Source organism: Brachypodium distachyon, chromosome 3, assembly GCF_000005505.3.
Source record: "Brachypodium distachyon strain Bd21 chromosome 3, Brachypodium_distachyon_v3.0, whole genome shotgun sequence".
NCBI classification, from domain to species: domain Eukaryota; kingdom Viridiplantae; phylum Streptophyta; class Magnoliopsida; order Poales; family Poaceae; genus Brachypodium; species Brachypodium distachyon.
In genome coordinates this window covers 34,611,638-34,631,006 of record NC_016133.3, presented here as the reverse complement: position 1 = coordinate 34,631,006, position 19,369 = coordinate 34,611,638, and the positions used below count along the sequence as shown (strand labels likewise).

The window sequence follows — 19,369 nt, the reverse complement described above, 5'->3', positions numbered from 1 at the left end:
TACTGCCTCCGCTAGCCGAGGTGGTACTAAAGGTCCTCGATCTTGTGCGCGGGGCGCGCTGCTGCATAGCCTGGCGAGGCTGCTTCTTTGGGCTGGGCGTTTCTCGGGCGGCCCATGACAAGGAGCCCGTGCGCACCAAAACTTTGCTCCCTTCCACGCGCGGGACGATCTTTTCGCCGCCGGCGCCATCGCGTCCAAACATTTTCCCCTCTCTCTCTTTCCGTGCCACTCTCCAATCCCGTTCCTCATGCCGGCGTCGGGGGCCATGGAGGGGGCGGGCGAGGAGGATGGGCCGGGGCGCTCCCACGAGGCTGTCGACCTCGTCGCCAACGGCGAGGCGGCGGCTCGTGAAGAAACTGCTCCCCCGGTGGTGCAGGTGAGCTCCTCCAGCTCGGGAGAGGAGGAGGAGGAGGAAGAAGAGGAGGCTGCGGGCGGGGATCAGGAGGCTGAGGGGCCGTGCGTCCCCAGTTGCCCTGTGTGTATGAACGCGTGGACCGCCGACGGCAAGCATCGCGTAAGGTGAGGGGGAAATTGTGCCGCGATCTGGTCGATTCTGCTGGGTAGTTAGTCGTTGCCGTGTGTACTTCTGAGCTTCTAGATTGGCTGGTATTCCTGCTGCGCTTCGCTAATTTCGTTGCTCTTTGGGATTAGCAGAAACCATATGGTCATTTTGCTGTGTCCCCCCTTAGAAAATGGGGCTGATGTGACTTCAGTGCATTGGATGGAGTTCATGTTTTAGGTGATAATGTATGTGTGCTGTGGTGCCTTTCTGAATCACGAGCTACCGCATAGTCATTGGGTATTTGGAGCGAGTGTCCACGAATGTAGGATCGCTATGTTGTTTGAACCCTCTGGATCTAAACATATAACTATATCAGTGTTGAAACTTGCGACTCGTGAAGCATGTGAAGCCAATGGTCATGGAACTATTCATCTTTGTCTTTTTTTCTTGTTGTGAAAGTTGGAATGTGTAATCCGATAGCCGTGAACCAGCTCCCTTCTGTTACACCGTGTCTTGCTTGTTGAGTACTAGATGAAGAGAACCTTGACTAGTTTAGATTAGCTGCGATTGTAAACATGCGACTTATATTCTAGCTATCTAATAAAGCTGGGTGCTGACCTAAAAGGACCATGGAATTTGGTTACAATGCAAATGGTCACTTACCATGCATTACTGTGACTGTTTTCAATTTTGTGTTCAAGAGCACCGAAGTACGTTTTCTCTGTCTTTTATTTTTAACTTTCTGGTTTTGTGGCATAGATCTATGTTCAACTCATTTTCGGCAGTCCCTAAAGCTGTAAAACAACTCATCATGGTGTGGCTTTTGAATTGCTAACTCTGTGATAATCTACTTCTAGTTGCATTCCTTGCGGGCATGTCTATGGCAGATCTTGCTTAGAAAGATGGTTAACACAGTGTGGGAACAAAAGTGCCACGGTATGTTGGTCAATAACTGCTAGTTCGGAATCACATATTCAAGTGTAATATGCACTTTTAGTGGGAGAAATAATTCTGATGATATTTATTGTTATTATGTAATCAGTGTCCTCAGTGTGGCAAGAGATATAGACAAAAGAACATTATCAACCTCTATGTACCAGAGATTGTTGTTCCAAATAATGATCCTGAAAAGGTAATTTTTCTTCTTTAATTTACCTTCGATGTATTTCTGACCATGTACTGAAGCTTGTTTGATTTATGCAGCAAGTATTGTCATTGAGAGATAAAAATAGATTTCTTGAGAACCAAGTAAGCTACTTTCTCTTTACAATCCACATCTTTTATTTCTAAGTTCTAACTGATATTAGGACTACTCCTTTTTCTTGAGGGGGATATTAGGACTCTGTACTGGTAACATGTTCACAACTTCTCATGAATCATGATTGTAATATCTTAGAGTACTCAATATCTTATGAATCTAATCACTAAGCTGGCTATTTGACTATTTGTTCTTCTGTATGAAGATTAGCTGCATCTTCGAATCAAGAGATTTTGGTAATACGACTAAATGTTTTTATACAAGTACACATGGTGGCTAAACTAATATATAAAAATAAAAGATTAAAATTTAACATGGACAACAATCCACTAGCAACATTGCGTACTGTGTGCCTACATATTCATTTCAGACATTCAAATAGAAGTTAGAGGGATACTAAAAGGGAAACTCAAATGAGCTCAGAGTAAACCACAAACCACAGGGATATGCCCCTTTTTGCTAAACTGATCTTCCCTGCCTGGTTCAGCAAGTGCCATTGTTTATAAGCTTTTGCATTGTCGTGAGAAAGATGTAAATTTTCTGTTGATGGTCTATAGGCTACTGCCATATTCCTTTATTTTAACAATCTTATACAGGTATTGAAATCATCAGAAGGTACACATTGCATATAACATTCACGTAAGCTTATGCTTTTTTTATGTTTCAATGCAGCAACAAACATTTGTGGAGGAGATAAAAGAGTACAAGGTACATGCATAACTTCGATATGGTATCACTATTAAGGTGTGAACAGCATTTTCATTGTGCAACCATGAACCATGCATACTATCTCTTCTCTACTGCTATAAACACACAGTTTACCCATGTCTCACCGTTCACTTACTGTAAACCGTCCGATCCAAACACTATCGACGTCGCAGATCCCCCCCTTCCTCGGGCGGCCCCAGGCCACCAGATCCCCCGACTTTTATGCCCACCGGAAACCAAACCCCCCGATTGATTCACTTCTCCCCATGCGGCTGCGGGTGCGAGCCAGCGGTTCCACCCCCCAATTCTTCTCAGAGCAGCGGCGGCGTGGGGTGATGGAAGGGCAGATTCGAGAGCGCAGAACCGCCGGTGCCTCGCCGAACGACGCGATCCATGCGACGCGAAAGCAGCGGCGGCGCAGGCCAGGCGGTGGGTCGCAAGAGGTCAATGACGGAAGCGCAGCGACACAGAATCGTTCGCCACACGGAAGCAAATGGTGGAACCTGACTACCTGAGGGTCAGTGGACGTCGATTTGGGAGGCTGTGGGTCAGTGGCGTCGCCGGCCGCCGGCCGGGCTCACGGAAGCCCGTCGCCCCGCTGATCGCCAAGAAATCATTCGGGGAAGCAGCACAGGGCTTAAAGATGCCGGTTTCAGGTTTTGGATGAATTGGAAGATGCATAGCAATGGCTTGGAGATGCAGGTTTGGAGAAGGGTTGTGAGTAAGAGAGAGAACACCGCGGCGGCGTCTCCAGGTCTAGCAGACACGTGAAAGAACATGAATCAATTTTTGTTGCACTGTGCTGGTCCAGCTGCCCAGGTCTCATCGGCTTCTTATTCTTCTTTTCCAGTTGTGCAACAATAAAAATCCAATGATCTTGTGTAACAGAGGTCCTCTCTAAATTATGCTTCTCTATGCCATGTTTTTTTTAATATGGCATAACTGTCTTTAGTAGATTTTGGTTGTCATTTCTTTCGTTCAGTTACCTATTGTGGTCCGTGGTTTGATATATGACTGTAGCCGAATGCAAATGCTTTTTGGAGATGATATATACTTATGCAAAGCTGAATTTTGTGTAACATTGCTACTGAAATTTCGTAGTCCCACAATCGCATCACATCATGACAAATTAATTCTTTAAAAACTAAGAAATAAGAAATATGATACCATTGGGTTTGATAGGCCACCAGATATGTGATTTTGATTTTTGCGGGTGGCTTCAAGTACTTGGAATTAATGTTCTTGAATCATAGTTTTGTAATCATATTCAAGTATTTACTCTGTGTAAGACCAGATGTTTAACGTGTGTTTCTACGTTTTGTTGTTCCGTAACATCGTGCAGGCTCTTTGCTAGTTTAAGTTGAAAAAGGTAGTGCACCAGTTGTTCGTAGTAGTATTGTGTATATTAAAACTTATTGGCAGTTTATTCATCTTAACAAATGCCTCCCTTGTATGTCTCCTTGTACTAAATTGCTAGTTTCTGATTAGCCTCGCAGAAAATAGACCTTTATGTTCAGTAGAGCCTCATATTTATTCCTTTATGTTTCCGTACGTCTTGCAGAGGCAGATTTTGTTGCAGCAACATTTAATAAAGGAATCAATCTCAAAGAGACAGGTAACATTGCTATATTTTTTAAAATTATTATCACGATTATACAGTATTTGATCTTAACATTCAATTGTATAGAAACTGGCGGAACAATCATCAGATGGAGGAGGAATGGTTCCAGAGTCAGTTTCACATAGAGCAGATGTTGGCAGTGGTGATCCTTGCAAATTTGTTCTACAGGTCTATTATTTTTTAAGTGTTGCTTGATTGTCTCATTCTATTATATCTTGCTTGGTATCCCAACTACCAAGCCATATAATCTTTTGATCTAATCAGTTTGTCTGCTCCTGACTTCGTCCTCACCTCGTAGACATAAGCACTGCTTCATTCATTTCATGAGACAAATGACATCAAATTTGTACACATGTTGAAGACTAGCAGGAGGAATAAATCATTTTACTCAATCTTAGGTTATCATTTCATTGCTGGCTATTATCTCCATGCATTTCTTTATAAAACTGCATCCAGCCAAAGCCAAATACTGGTTTGTTAGACGTAGTCAGTATGCTCGTTGGATGGTACAATTATTAGCTACTGTTGACCGGTTTGGTCCTTGATAGGCATTCCTTCCTAGATTTCCAATTCTCCTTTATGAATCAAAGGGGAGCCATGTTCTGAAGTTGGCAACTATATGTTGTAGAATGAGTATTTCCTTGATGGAGCTCGAGTCATGGGTATAGATGCATCCAGCCAGATTATATTAGCTTCTGGAAGGGCAGCTGGAGTTAGTGCTGAACATGTCATTACTAAGGTACAGAGCCAGTTTGCCTTATGATTTCAGGCTAGTTATTCTTCTTGCCACACATTTTGGTTGTTTATTCTTATTCACCTTATGTATCTCCACTCATTATTTCTACAGATCAGCATGTTTTCTAGACAAGAAATGAAAGTCCACCTTCCTCCCAATACTAAAGCTGTCAGGGACATTTGTATACTTCCTGGGGGCCTTGCTGTTTTTGCATCTCTAGGCAGGAAATTGTTGCTTTTCAGGTCTATCTGTAACATATGCCAGTTCAATTTCTCATTGTTTTTTTAACAATTTTTTGAACTAACTTTGACTTTTGTGCAATATGATTATATCACAGCATGACGACCAACAATATCGTCCTTCAATATGATCTACCGGTGATTCTTTGAACTTGAAGTTAACAAATTCGCAAGTAATTTTGTGTTCCTTCACATAATTATTTTTGCGATTAACTTCATTACAAGTACATATTTTTAGAGGAATGCAAGTATAATTTTCAAACTATAGACGGGTGTGCTTCCTTGAGGGTGTGGGTGTCCAGCAGGCTTTCGTTTTCTGTTTGGTTCTTGTCATATCTCTAGTTCTTGGATATTGAAAATGCAGCATGTGTTCACCACAGCATACGTTGTGTTTTTAAATCAGAAGATTTACATCGTGTGGCACTTGTTGCCGGTAGTGATGCATATAAGTTTAAGTTTTAAAGGTATTGAACATGTATTTTTTTTATGAACTACTCACATAGTTTATCCTGGCCTGTTAATCTTCTGTATTTTAATACCATGCAGGCTCCTGGCTGGTCCTGTTCAGGGGTTTCATCTGATCCAAATCACATCTATGCTGGATTACAGGTTGCCTTGTCGAAATCTCTCATGATTATTTTCGAATCTTTGCTGTTTGAAGGTTGACAAGAAACCTCTCTTCAAATTTACAGAATGGCATGCTTTTGGTGTTTGACACCCGTCAAACTAAAGCACCAATGTGTTCCTTGACGGGTCTATCAACACACCCAGTTCATACAGTCCACTCCGTGGTAGATGACAGTGGTTCCAGGAAGGTCATCTCTGCTTCTTCCATAGGACCCTGCATTTGGGATGTAGGTGGCAGTGAAAATAAGTATGTAGCAGGTTTAAAAAGTTAATGATTTGGTTGGTGCTCATGGTATGTGCAAACGTCGATATTGGTTCTTTGTGGTTCACATATTAAAACTGGGTCCTTTTTTCAGGCCCAATTTGGTTACTGGGATGGAAATCCATGGGGTCTGCATATCTCTTGCATGCACCGCTCCATCAAGTGATCTCCTGGTGGCTTCCTTCCGGCCAAAAGTCGAGCTATTGGGCGTTGGCGCTGCATCTCAAACAGCTATATCTCAATCACCGACGCTCTCGGGTTCAGGAAAGCTTGGGTGCCACGCCTTCATAAGGAGGACAAGCAGCACGTCCTTTGTCAAAGACGGCATCTGCAACGGCAATGTAAGCGAGTTAAGGATGTCGAAGTCCGTTATCATACCCTGCAGCGGAAGCAACCAGCACCTCTTCGCCTACGGTGACGAGACGCTGTCTGGAGTCCGGACGTGGCGGCTGCCTTCGTTTCAGACATTTACTGATCTCATCCCGCACCGCCGACCGATCCTTGATCTGAGGTTTGCAGAGAGCTCCACCGGCGACAGGTACCTTGGGTGCTTGAGCGAGGAGAAGCTGCAGGTTTTCAGAATTAGGTAGCATACAAATTGACTTTATCCTTCGTTGTAGTACTCCACTTTGTTGTACAAGCACAAACAAGCCTTGCTCTGTACAGTGTTTTCTCACACACACTTCTAGTACGTAAATCCATGCATGATATTTTGGGGGTAATATCCGTTTCTACCTCTATTTCTTTTTACTTGCATTCGCTTTCAACTTCTATTCTTTGTACTAAATCTGAGACTTATTATGCATCGGAGGAAGTTTTTCTTTTCTTTTCCTTGTAGTTCACTAATTATTATTTTTTCTAGAATACACCAAAAAGGTGTATTATATATTGGAAAAGAATACCGTTATGCGGCTACAAGCCCGTAGGCAAAGTAAAATTACTCCTCACTTACAACCCACTCTGGTCCCACTCTACGACCAACACAAAACTTAGTTCCTTTGAACAACAACGCTCTAGTCCAAGCATTCCCTTCGATTGTTAAGTTCTGCATGACTTTGATGAATTGAGTGGAGGCAGCATAAAAAACAATCGAGTTCCTATGTTTCCACAAGCACTAGCAGATCAAAGTTATACTAGGGTTCAGATTCTTGCAGTCTTTCTTGTTACTCACCTCCAGCCTTGTCCACCAGAGAGTCGTCAACCGAAGGCATCCAATTAATCTTTCCCCAAACCTGCAAACAAGAAGCCCAAACTTGTCTGGCAAAGACACACTGAAGAAGAAGATGGTCCACAGTGTTTCCTGCTCCTGGTCACAGAATGGGCACTTGGCCGGGTGAGGCAAGCCACGCCTACTCAACCGGTCCGACGTCCAACACCTATTCCAGATGGCAAGCCACATAAAAACTTTACACTTACTGGGAGCACGCGAGTCCCAGACTTCCGATGCCCCCGGCCTCAGCTCACGGCCATGGAAGGAGGCATAAGCCGACGCAGACGTGAAGTTTCCAGAGCTGCTCCACTTCCATCTGAAAGCATCCTCCTGTTCATTTAAGTCCACACCATGCAGCAAGGTGGCCATTTCAGTGAGCTCAACAAGAGCAGCCAAAGGAAGCTCAGGGTTCATCACTCTCAGCCAACCATGATTGTCAAGTGCTGCAGCCACCGTCATACGCGCAGCACGCTGAGAGACTTCCCCAAAGAGGTTTGGCGCAAAGGAGCTGAAGCTAGTGCGCAAAAGCCAGGGATCAGTCCAGAATCAAGAGGACTGCCCATTTCCAACAACAATACCAATTGCCGCTTCACAAAGGTCTCGAGAAGTGTTTGGAATGCTGATATCAAAATCAGCCCAAGGCTTTTCATGGTCACATTTCTGTAACCAGAACCAACGAGCCCGTAGAGCTAAATTTAGCAACTGAGGTTGGGAAGGCCAAGACCTCCAAGCTCCATGGGAGAACAAACCGATTGCCAGGCCACTAAGCAATGTTCACCTCTGACGTCTGTCCTCCCTTTCCATAAGAAACCCCTACAAATTTTATCAATGCCATCAATTGTCTTCATGGGCAGATCAAGAGACATCATGGAGTATACCGGAATGGCACACAACGTGGATCGCACAAGTGTTAATCTTCCACCCGAAGAGAGCATTGAGGCAGACCACAATTGTAATTTATTCGCCACTTTATCAACCAAGCACTGTAATTTGGTCGCGGATAGCTTTCGCAAGCCCAACGGCAAACCCAGATAAGTGCATGGGAATGGCTCCACTCGACGCCCAACATCTGGCCCATCAAAGCCTCCTCCTGTCCAGTGCATCGGATTAGGTGTGCAGATGTCTTTTGAAAATTGATGCGCAACCCAGATGCAACCCCGAAGTCTTCCAGCAAGATCATGGTGGCAAGTAAGTTCACTAGTTATTGAAAGTACTGCAAGTATTTCTTTTTTGTTCTCATCCCGCACCCTGCATGTCCAGCATACGCAGCGGAAGGGCGACTTCAGCATGGCCAGACATTTCTTACTGACGCGTCTGTTTTTATGATGGTGACAATAATATGTTCCTGCATGCCATGAAAATATGTAATGGGAAATTCAATTTTACTTATTCCGTTTTCGGATTATAGCAAACTAGCTCATCACAAATTATCTTCACTAAAAACGAAAAAAAGTTGATGAAAAACAATTTTAACATCATTATTTATTCAATCTACTATTGGAGTCTAATCATTTTCTTTTGTTGCCATGTTATAGAATAGTGGCTATGACCGGTAATTTTGACATATCTACATCTGACAATGCAGACCCATAAGAAGGATGATGCCCCACGATATTCCTTAAAATAGAACCATGTAACTATGTAGTACCATTTTGCTAGACATGCGATGAAATTCTCGTTAAGGTAAAAACGGGTTACTGCCTTTTATGCTAATTGTAGCATTGTTTTTTCAAGTTCATGTCATTGTCAACAGGATCATATCACCGTAGCTGTAAGAACACTTGTGACTTGTGCATGTCTTAATGTCCCCCGTATGTGAGCAATCATGCGAAGAAGAAATAGTTTCGATATTCTTTCCTGGTATGGAATGGTGGACACTGCTATCGACAGCGACAAGCTAAACCATTTATAATCAGATAAATAAAAGATAACATGCTCATGAGAGAGTTCGACCCTAATCTGCCAGAAAAGGAGAGCTTGACAGAGATCATCGACGAATACAGAACGCGCCATAAGATGGAAGCGTTTCATCGAACACTTAGAAGCCATGGCGGCGCGGCGACGAAGGGGATCAGTCAGCCGCGCGGGTACAACGTCCTGAGGGCATCGACGAACGGGCGGAACCCGTCGCGGATCATCGGGACGACGGACACGGCGGGGAGGTGCTCGCCGCCCTTCCCATTCGCGGGCTCGCGCAGCGCCATGCGGCACATCTCCCCACGCATGGTGTCCGCCGCGGCGAAGAATCGGGCCAGCTCGTCGGCGTGGCACCCGATCAGCGTGCGCGCGGCGCGGTCGAAGAGCATGACGGGGAAGACGAGGTCGTGGGTGGCGACGGAGAGGAGCAGCTGGCACACGCGCGCCGCAGGAGGAGGCGTCGCGTGGCGCGCGGACGCCGCGGGCCGAGCAGGCGAGGTACGAGAAGTCGAGTGTGTCGGCTTCCACGATGGTGCAGAACGCCGGTGTCCACGTCGCCGCCGCGCCAGAGCCGCTGCCGCTGCCGCTGCCGGCGAGAGACATCCTGGCCCATCGTGATAATGCTTTTTTTTTGTTGAGAGAGCCCAATCCTGAGAGTTGTCGGTCGTTTCCGGCTCATGTGGACTAACAATTTTCGGCGCGTCCACGAGTGGCTCGTTTTTTCTTGAGCTGTCCAATGTAGATCGGACGGCTAAGCAGCCGCGTGCACGCTCTTGAAGTCTGGATCTGCGTCGTCTTTACCGACGACTAGGAAGTCTCAGGACAAGAAAGTTTAACCAATCTTTATCTTTACTATTCTTTTAAGCCGCGAAGAAAGGGGCTTCGATGGGCTAGGCCACGTCGTTGTTTACTGTGTGTTTCTGTCGCGGTGCGAGCGGAAAGCGGGAGGTGAGTGCGGTTGTTGCGCTGGCAGCCTGAGGGCCCCATCTCTGCTGTAGCTCTGTGTGGCTGTGTCAGGCTTCTTCGACGTGCGGTGCGATTTTGGTTTTGGTTGCTTTGATATGTTTGGCTGATCCGGCGGGGGCTTCAAGACCCTCGCCGTGACCCTGTGGCCGTGGTCTACGAGGTGCGCCTCAACCGCCCGGCCAGAGCAACGCGCTCAGTCCGGACTCCTTCGCAGAGATCCCGCGCGCCATGGCTCTCCTCGACCGCCTCCCCGCCGCGGGCCCCCGCTTCTGCGAGGTCATCGAGCTCGGCGGGCCTAGGAACACGCTCACCGCCTCCTCACGTGGCACCGACCCAGTGGCCGCCGCTGCGCGATCCTAGAGATGCAGGCGGCGATGACCCAACAAAAATCAAAGGGAGTAAAAATTCTTGCGGAACACCAATTTGTTTTCCTTCAGTTTGATCGTACAAACCACACGAATTTTCACTTGTATGGTTTACCTTATTCATTGCCAAAAGGCATGAAAGGCTAAGAGGCATGACAGCCATGGAGGTGAACGCCGCAAGAGCAAAGAATCTCCGGTGAATTTCTCAGCAAACCGAAAATCCCTGCACCGGCAGCAGGGTCCAGCTTCACTCTGATTCTTCTCGGCTGTCGACAGCAGGTAGAACCTGTAGTTTCTGATCAGAAATAATTTCTCGCCAGGTCTGAGAAACACCTTTAAGGTAATTTCTTGTTGTATTTTGTTTCTCAGAACTCTGAAGTCTCAACTAAGATTGAATTGTTGTCCATCATGTCTACCATTCCTATGCACTGGCCTACCTCGTGGCCGCCTGTGACATACTGTACTAATCCAAGGACGCCTATGACACCAGGGTGTTCGTGCTCAAGGAGGTGGACATGGCTGTCGTTGCTTACCTCGGCACGCTATAGCGGCCGCCGCGGATCATCAGCTATGGAAATGCCACGGAGCTCGTGCTCACGAGCCGCAAGACCCCGCCGTGGAAGCCAAGGAGATGGGGCTCGTCATCAGGGTGTTCGATTCCAAACAAGAGATGGATGCCGCTATTGCAAAGATCGCGAAAGGTACATCAATTTTCTTTCTGTTTTTAGGTTTCATAGGTGATGTTGCTTTGCCACCCCATTGAAATGTTTCGCATGGATTGCAAAGCTTATTTTAAAAGTGAACAAGGAAGTCCTCTCTTGAGTATTTGTAGTCAGCCCAAAATTTGTTGCCAAAACTTCATTGTGCTCTAGCTACAGCTGATGTACCTAGGGACTGGTAGATCCATTTTACTGCAACCTCTGCTTGGCTTTTTGGTTATTAGAATCAGAGGTCTTGTATCATTTGATCGGAAAAAAGAACACTATATAACCATCATCGACAGACCATTGATAGCAGGTTCCATTCAACGCTGGTGGAGGCAGGCTTTGTAGCTACAAGAATTTCAGAAAGGGCCATTTCTAATTTTTACTATCATATGAATATCCCAACTTTCAGATGTGTAACTTAATTGTTCAGGATCTTGTTGATGTATGACAGGTAGCCTTCTGTATTATGTTTGTGAACCCATTCGTTTTAATTTTATCCTAAACATATATTTAGTGTCGAATGCACTTTCTATTGGTTCCAACTATATGTACTATGTTCAGCTCTAACGTTGGTTTACTGCATTGGTTAAGAACCTTTTTTTTTTCATCTGTTGCTCGATGCAGGTTTTGATTGCATCACTGGAGCTCAGATCTGCATAGGAGTTCGAGGTCGTGCTTGATCTGCAGACCACCTGCGTACAGTGCTAAATCTCAAGCAGGTAGCCACTTCTTTCCGTTGTTGACGATCTGACCAGTTCCTATTGGTTAAATTTCCTTTGTCCAAACAATTTTGAATGCACATCAACTCTGTGTAGATACAAGAATGGAATAACATATCCTGGAGCAAATATTTGAGGGGGGCATGAAGCCAACTAATCTGCATTGATTTAGAATTTTCTTTTCCATCTGTTGCTCGATGCATGGTCGTGCTTGATATGCAGACTACCCACGTACATGGCTAAGGTTTCCTTCTTTTCGGCTGGAGCTTCTCCAAAAACCAGCTTCAGCTTAATTTCTGGGAGAAACAGCTGTCACAGGAAGCCCTGAGAAGCTATCATGTTCCCTTCTTTTCAGCTTTTGAAAATGCAGCTTATTGTCTGATGTATGTGTGAAAGGATTATGTTGCCCCTGAAACTGAATTGTGAATTGTGAATTGCAGCTTTGCCATGTTTCCCTTTTTCCATCTCTGATATACACATGACATGAACATTAAAATGGGTAATTCCTTGCTGCCTAAAATGCCCACAGCATGCAAACATCACACATACAAGAAAAAGTGCCTATTTACCCCTAAATCCATCACTCCGCACCATGAAAACATCACACATACAAGAAAAAGTGCCTATTTACCCCTAAATCCATCACTCCACACCATGCAAACATCACACATATTTGCAAACACCACACAAGAAACAGTGGCTACTTCATTGCAAATTGCTCACCTTGTTACCGGCGACGACCTGCGGAGGAGATGGGGAAGCCGGAGCTCCTGTGCGGGATAGGGAGGAGGAAGGCGGGGTGGGGGATGGGGAGGAGGCGGGCCGGGGATGAGGAGGAGGAGGGGCGACCGGGGAAGGGGAGGAGGAGGGGCGGCCGGGGATGGGGAGGAGGCGGGCCGGCGGTGGGGAGGAGGAAGGCTGGGTGGGGGATGAGTGGCGCGCCAGGGAGGCAATCCCGCTAGGGTTGAGCGCGGTGATTTGCTCGCAAGGCTCGTCTGGAAAAAACGTTTCGCGAGGGAAAAAACTTGGCGGTGGCATTTTCGTTGTAAATATGGTTCGCCGTGTGTGCCGAGAAGCCTAAAAAAACTGCTCGAGACCAGTTTCTCATGGAAGCCCTTTTTACATGTGATTTGGGGTGGGCTTCCTCCAGCAGCTATTGAGAAATTTTTCCTTCTTTTCGGCTTCAGCTGCCTGGAACCCAGAAGCTGTTCTAGAAGCCCAAAAGAAGGGACCCCTACTCTGTGTGGTACAAGAATGGAACAACATATAGTGGAGCAGATTTTTTTTATTTTTTTTGTGTGGGCGGCGGGGGGGGGGGGGGGTGTCATGAAGCCAACTAATTTGCAGTTCTAAAATCGGTGAGGATGGATTTGGAACAGTATATAAGGCTAATCTTGAAACTTTACGGAAAATCACAGACGAATTTTAGATTGATGGAATAATCGGTGAGGGTGGATTTGGAACAGTCTATAAGGTAAATACATTCTGCTTTTAGTGAAAGTTTACAGTTCAGTGCTTTAGGATTTGGCATTGGTCATGCTCATGTAAAACTTACATATCCAGGATAGATGTCATATGTTGTGCTTGAGTCTCGTTTGGATTTGTCAATATACCGACAATTCTGATGCGCCACCAATTCTGTTCGAGCTGAATGTTATCACCAAACTGATTGGTCGCGCACTGGTTTCCATTTGTGAGATGACACGCGACCTGGAGAGTATGAATCCTGTCGGAGGGCCAGGCCCATAGATGCCAAAACGGTTTGTAAAAGAAAATTTAGCCTTTTCTTGTTATTTGTAAAGTGATCTAATCTAATGGTTATATCATTGTGAACCATTTACTCACAAGCTGTGTTTATATATATATAGTATGTACTGCAGTATCATGTTCGACATCCTTCCATAGTGAATAACAGGCAACTGATACAACAAAGAAGAGTCTATTTGTTGGCTCATCACATCAATTTTTAACAGCGCTTTGTGTTTTTCCCCTTTTGCTCTTATTTTGTTTTTCCAAAGAGCAACCTGCAGCTAATTTCTTCTTCTCCTAGCAAGATAAACTGGACCAGGTTTAGAGGCAACAACAGCGGCGATTCAAATCTCACTACGATTAATTAAAATCAAGACCGTCTCAGGAGGCGCGTCTCAACCCCTAGTCGAACAGCAAACAGCAACCGCTATCCCCGTTACCCCCCGCCACCGCGATTAGCACAATCAATCAAGAGAAAGTCTATTTTTGACCCTGATCTCGTACAGGAAGTCTCTGAATCAGACCTTACCTTTGAATTCCTAAATTTCGAACCCCGACTTTACCGAGATAGGCAATCACCCGAGGAGAAGGAGGCCATTAATGCCCCCAGAAGGGAGCTAGACAGAGCATCCCGGGATAAGCAATCACCCGAGGAGAGGGAGGCCCAGCAATGCCAGAAGAAGGACCTAGACAGAGCATGCCAGGATAAGCTCATTTCTTTCTAATCTTACCCACAAACTCACCTCTTCCCGGCTCATTTCTTTCTAATCTTACCCACAAACCAAGGTGATGCCATACCGTCTTTTTCCTCTTTATGCTGCTCCTCTGGTTCGAGCCCAAATCACTCTCCTTTCTATTTCTTTTTTTTGTTGCCAAACCAAAACGACTGCAATCACCTATTTCCAAGCAATCTTCCCTAAAATTGTGCTACCCGTACGAAAGAAGTGCGGGAAGAAACTTGGGCAGGAGTGCGTGACTTTAGAGCCGACAATTAGTAGCACGGGCGGAGCTCTCGGTAGGGCGCCCGCCTTACCTTATTTCGGCGCAAAATTTTAGGTATAGGTGTTAATTACTGTTAAATCTGACTGTTTGCATGAATTGAGGAGGAAAATGGGAAAATCGACATGATTTGTTGGAGTTGGGCTGTCCTGGCTTGCCTTTTGGGCCAAGGAATCGTTGAGTGGGCCTGGACTTGCAGGGAATAAATCGCTTCGTTGCGCTCTTGGTTGAGATGATCGAATCGTCGTCTGTGCCTTACGTCTCGCCCAACTCCAATCGGCTACGGAACGCCTCTGCTCTTCGTATCCTGCCAACGGCACTAGAGATTAGATAAGTACAGAGCGTTGGTCGCCGGAGCAAATTGTGCTAGAAATTTTTGCTTCAATTTAAAAAACTTTCATGCAACAGAATGTCTGATGCTTAAACCAATGAATTGATGGCGTGTTACATCGAGCAGGAGACATTTAGAAGTCTCAATCTTGAACACCTATTAATAAACGAAGTAAGGCATTGATATAATTGGAATTACAGAAACAAATAATCTTTTCGTAAAAAAGCAAACGAAGTACATAATCGAGATAACTTATATTATTTCTTGTACTAAATAAACAAAAGGGTTCGCCAAAAGACACGTTAGAATTTGGATTAAATTGCTACCAATCTAATTTATTCAGAGAGAACCATAATGGTTTCTTTGACTGATATAAAGGCTCAAACTGCCATTTTCTCACCTTATAATCTATTTCCATCAAGACGTGTTCGTCAAGGCGTGTCCATGCACCAGAACCCACGGAAAACATGTTTCTTCTTTGCAAATGAGTTTTTTTGTAAGATTTTTCCGACAGGCTAATTATAATGTAGTGCTGACAAAAAACAAATTATAATGACCCAGTCGGAAAAATCTTACGAAAAAACTCATTTGCAAAGCAGAAACAATATTATTTGTTTTTGCCTGCCGAAAACATGTTCTCCGTGGTTTCTGGTGCATGTACATGCTTTGATGAACATGCCTTCATTGAAACAGATTATAAGGTCAGAGAAATATAGTTTGAGCCTTATATCAGTCAAAGAAACCATTATGCTTCTCTCTGAATGAATTAGATTGGTAGCAATTTATTCCATATTCTAGCACCCTTATTGGCGAAACCTTATGTTTATTTACTATAAAAAAACAATATAAGTTATTTCGATTATGTACTCCGTTTGCTTTTTTACAAAATGGTTATTTGTTTTTGTAATTCCAATTATATCAATGGCTTACTTAGTTTATTAATCGGTGTTCAAGATCGAGACTTTTTAATGTCTTCCGCTCGATGTAGCACGCCATCAATTCATTGATTCAACCATCAGACATTATGTTGCACAATTTGCCTATGCTGATCAATTAAGGCAAAGTGTTTTAAATTGAAGCAAAAATTTCTAGCATGACTTGCTCCGGCAACCGACACTATGTACTTCTCTAATCCCTAGCGTCGTTGCCAGGGTACGAAGAGCAGAGGCGTTCTGTAGCCGATTGGAGTTGGGCGAGACGAAAGACACAGACGATGAATCGATCCTCTCAGCCAAGAGCGCAACGGAGCGATTTATTCCCCGCACGTCCAGGCCCAAAAGGCAAGCTAGGACAACCCAACACCAACAAATCATGTCGTTTTTTCCCATTTTCCTCCTCAATTCACGCAAACAGTCAGATTTAACAGTAATTAACACCTATACCTAAAATTTTGCCTGAAATAAGGTAAGCCGGGCGCCCCACCTCGCCTTACCAAGAGCTCCACCCGCGCTATTAACTGCCGTCTCTAAAATCACGCGCTCCTGCCCAAATCTCTTCCCGCACTTTTTTTTCGTATGTAGCACAATTTTAGGGAATATTGCTTGGAAATAGGTGATTGCAGTCGTTTTGGTTTGGCAACAAAAAAAGAAAATAGAAAGGAGAGAGATTTGGGCTCGAACCAAAGGAGCAGCATAAAGAGGAAAAGGATGGGCAGGCAGCAGATTCCTACAGCCACGACATAAAACGGAGGGCAGCCAGCCTAGGGTTCGTGCCAAAAATGCCAACACAATCCAACGAACCATGACCGACACCGGCAACACCACCATGCCCGAGTCTGGCAACACCACCATGCCCGACTCTAGCAACACCACCATGCCCAACTCTAGCAACACTGCCATGACACACAAAGACTGTGTGGACACACAAGGTACATATTCACTTTCTTAGCGACCTTGCTTTGATTGAAAAGTTGTGGGCATTAATTGCACGTTTGTGTTATTTATGGTTCTGAAAACTGTTTTTACAAGTTTTGTATATCTCTGTATTTATAAGTTTTGTATATCTCTGTATACAAATCTATGTGTTGTTCATTAATTGGTTCGAGATAAGGCAGGAAAACAATGCAAGTTAAAATAGGATCAAGCTAACGTGACTATGCAAACAATTTGAACAAATCATAACAAATAGCAGCTTATAAAGAAACTGAAGTAGAAAGGGAAAATAGCCTGACATACCCTTCCTAGGAGCTGTGTACATATTGTTGAAGGGGTCCAATGCACCACTTTCTGAACAAACTTGGGCAAGAGACTCATCAACAAAACTAGCCAAATATGCAACATTTTGAGAGCATAAATACAAGTTGGGCAGTTCACTCAAATGCAAGCATTCATGATACGAGATTTGTTCTACTACTCATTTCCACTATGGTTCTTATATGCACATTTATACTGATTGAGTGATAAGGCTAATTTGAATGGGTCCCTAACTTGCAATGATTTTTTTATGCACTGGTACAGGGTTATGGTTTGTATGACAAAAGCAAAATGATCTTAGTGCTCTTAACATGGAAATGCCTGTTACATAATGTTTGGTTTTCATGATGTTCTTCCTTCTCAAGCACTCATATGAGATGAATAAAACTTTCAGTTTTATCAATCAGCATATCAATGAAACTATGCAATAGTACTTTTTAGGAAACTCTTTCATCTCATCATAGCCTTACCTTGGGCATGTCATCGCCGGATAATTTCAAATAGCTGGCTCTGTTCTCTGGAATCTGTGGCTTGTGTATATCATATTATTTCTTTCGATTCATGATCACCTGATCCGAATTGATCTCATAAAATGCTGGGAAAATATTCTACAAAACTATTACCCAAAGAAATAGTGACACAATTAGCAGGAACATATAGATTACCTGGACAATCCTCCCACATAATATTATGGCAATAGCATGGGATATCTTGGAAGTGGATGCATGGATGAAAACTTGCTTTTCATCTAGAGTGATACTTTTAAGCACCATTGCAGTTGCCAACGCACTTTCATCGACAAGTTGAACCACTAATTTTGGATACTTTTGTCTAAATGATCCTCCTGCTACCTTCAACTGTTTTGTCTGGAGGGAAAATAAAAGGAAATGGATCAATTCATCACTGCTCATGCGAAGAAATACGAAGTTCGAATCATACTTGAGATGACTGAAGAGAAACCATCAGTGCCTGCCAGCGCACGGCATTGTTCATCTACTCTTTTTTTTTCCGGCATGTTCTCTTATGATATCTTCAGTATTGGGTTGATTCACCAGGGTGACAACATATGAGTGTGCGACCTCAGCAATATAAGTTTTGTTTTACGAAACTTTGTAACAGGAGTTTTGGATGTAAGAATTACATGCCCGATTTAATTACATTGATATGTACTTGCTTATAACACTTCAATATAAGCTATTCCCATATATTACAAGCTTCTTGTTTACATGATTCTGCCAATTTGGGCAACGGTATGATCAAATGAAAATGCAGGATCTACGGTTACTTCTACCGTGCCTGAAAAGAAAAACGACTCAAAGCCCCTTCAGGTTACCATCAAGCCAAATGTAGGAACGATGGTTTTATCAGAAGGTACCTATTCCCTCCGCCGCCCGGGGCTTGGACCGGAGATCACCACCATGCCGGCATCGCCAACTTACCCAGAGCGCGCCGCCGCGCAGCTCCGTGGTGTCCTCCGCCGCCAGCGTGGGCCGCCACGACTGCGGTGAGCGGAGGGCGCGAGGAAGCGGCCGAGCAGGCAGTGCCCATGGCTGGCCGAGGCTCGAGGAGGCGACAGCGGGGTGAGAGTAGGCGGCGCGGCGGGCGGAGGGGAAGGCAGGAGAGGCGACGAGCGCAGGGGAAGAAGGGGTACGACGTAGGGGGTGACAGGCGGAAGGGGAGAGAAGACGGCGACCGCCGGGAGAGGATGCGTGCGGTGGCTGGTGGGGTTCAGCCGTTCAGGAGGCGGGGTGTTCGCCGGGTGTTTTTTCTTCCAGCGGAACTCGCAAAAAAAAAAAAATTCGGATATGGGGGCGACGGGTTTGACGAACAACGAAAGAAGTGGTGAAGGGAAACGGTCCCTGTCTAGACTACACGACTAGGAGTACATGGGAGGGAGGGAGGGAGGGAGCAGGGAGGGATCGCGGAATAAGTAAATCTCGTCCCCTGGGAGTAAATTTCGTCCACGAATTTGGAAGGAGAGTAAATCTCGTCCGTGAATTTGGAAGAATTTGGAAGGAGACGAGATTTTGAAGGGGTAAATCTCGTTCTGAATTTGGAAGGCGACGAGATTTGGAAGGAGAGTAAATCTTGTCCTCAAATTTGGAAGGGGACGAGATTTATTCTCCTTAATCTCGTCCTCGATTTTAGAAGGGAGAAAATTATGGGCCTCGGTTCTTCCCTCAGATTTTTATGTGTTTTTGACAGCATTTATGAACCGGAGAGTGAACCGGCGGTTCGACCGGTAAGAATCCGAACCGAGA

The 19,369-nt window shown here is 44.9% G+C and overlaps 2 protein-coding genes and 2 long non-coding RNA genes across 5 annotated transcripts; 2 read left to right on the top strand and 2 right to left on the bottom strand.

Annotated features, from left to right (window-relative positions):
* The first annotated feature begins 17 nt into the window (after positions 1-17).
* On the top strand, positions 18-6,697 carry LOC100841855 (E3 ubiquitin-protein ligase RFWD3). Of its 2 annotated transcripts, none has more exons than XM_010236665.3 (13): positions 18-519; positions 1,390-1,438; positions 1,545-1,634; positions 1,706-1,750; positions 2,433-2,468; positions 4,030-4,083; positions 4,156-4,257; positions 4,718-4,828; positions 4,937-5,067; positions 5,163-5,202; positions 5,611-5,673; positions 5,757-5,938; positions 6,048-6,697. In XM_010236665.3, exons 1-13 carry the CDS (start codon positions 248-250, stop codon positions 6,541-6,543), a joined length of 1,671 nt encoding a protein of 556 aa, XP_010234967.2. In that variant the 5' UTR covers positions 18-247; the 3' UTR covers positions 6,544-6,697. The 2 variants fall into 2 exon arrangements, with proteins under 2 accessions (XP_010234967.2, XP_003572036.3); XM_003571988.4 differs by having other exon boundaries at positions 20-519; positions 1,360-1,438.
* A 2,292-nt stretch (positions 6,698-8,989) lies between these two features.
* LOC104584184 lies at positions 8,990-10,067 on the bottom strand. The gene is made up of 2 exons (XM_010238347.3): positions 10,063-10,067; positions 8,990-9,875 (listed from the first exon to the last, which is right to left on the bottom strand). Exons 1-2 carry the CDS (start codon positions 10,065-10,067, stop codon positions 9,239-9,241), a joined length of 642 nt encoding a protein of 213 aa, XP_010236649.3. The 3' UTR covers positions 8,990-9,238.
* Positions 10,068-10,097: 30 nt separating this feature from the next.
* On the top strand, positions 10,098-12,299 carry LOC100841547. Its single transcript, XR_731607.3, has 4 exons — positions 10,098-10,751; positions 10,902-11,112; positions 11,743-11,837; positions 11,934-12,299. It is a non-coding gene; the product is annotated as an uncharacterized LOC100841547 (long non-coding RNA).
* A 1,359-nt stretch (positions 12,300-13,658) lies between these two features.
* LOC104583691 lies at positions 13,659-19,282 on the bottom strand. The gene is made up of 5 exons (XR_731608.3): positions 18,484-19,282; positions 17,774-17,974; positions 17,579-17,677; positions 17,091-17,150; positions 13,659-14,892 (listed from the first exon to the last, which is right to left on the bottom strand). It is a non-coding gene; the product is annotated as an uncharacterized LOC104583691 (long non-coding RNA).
* Positions 19,283-19,369: the final 87 nt, after the last annotated feature.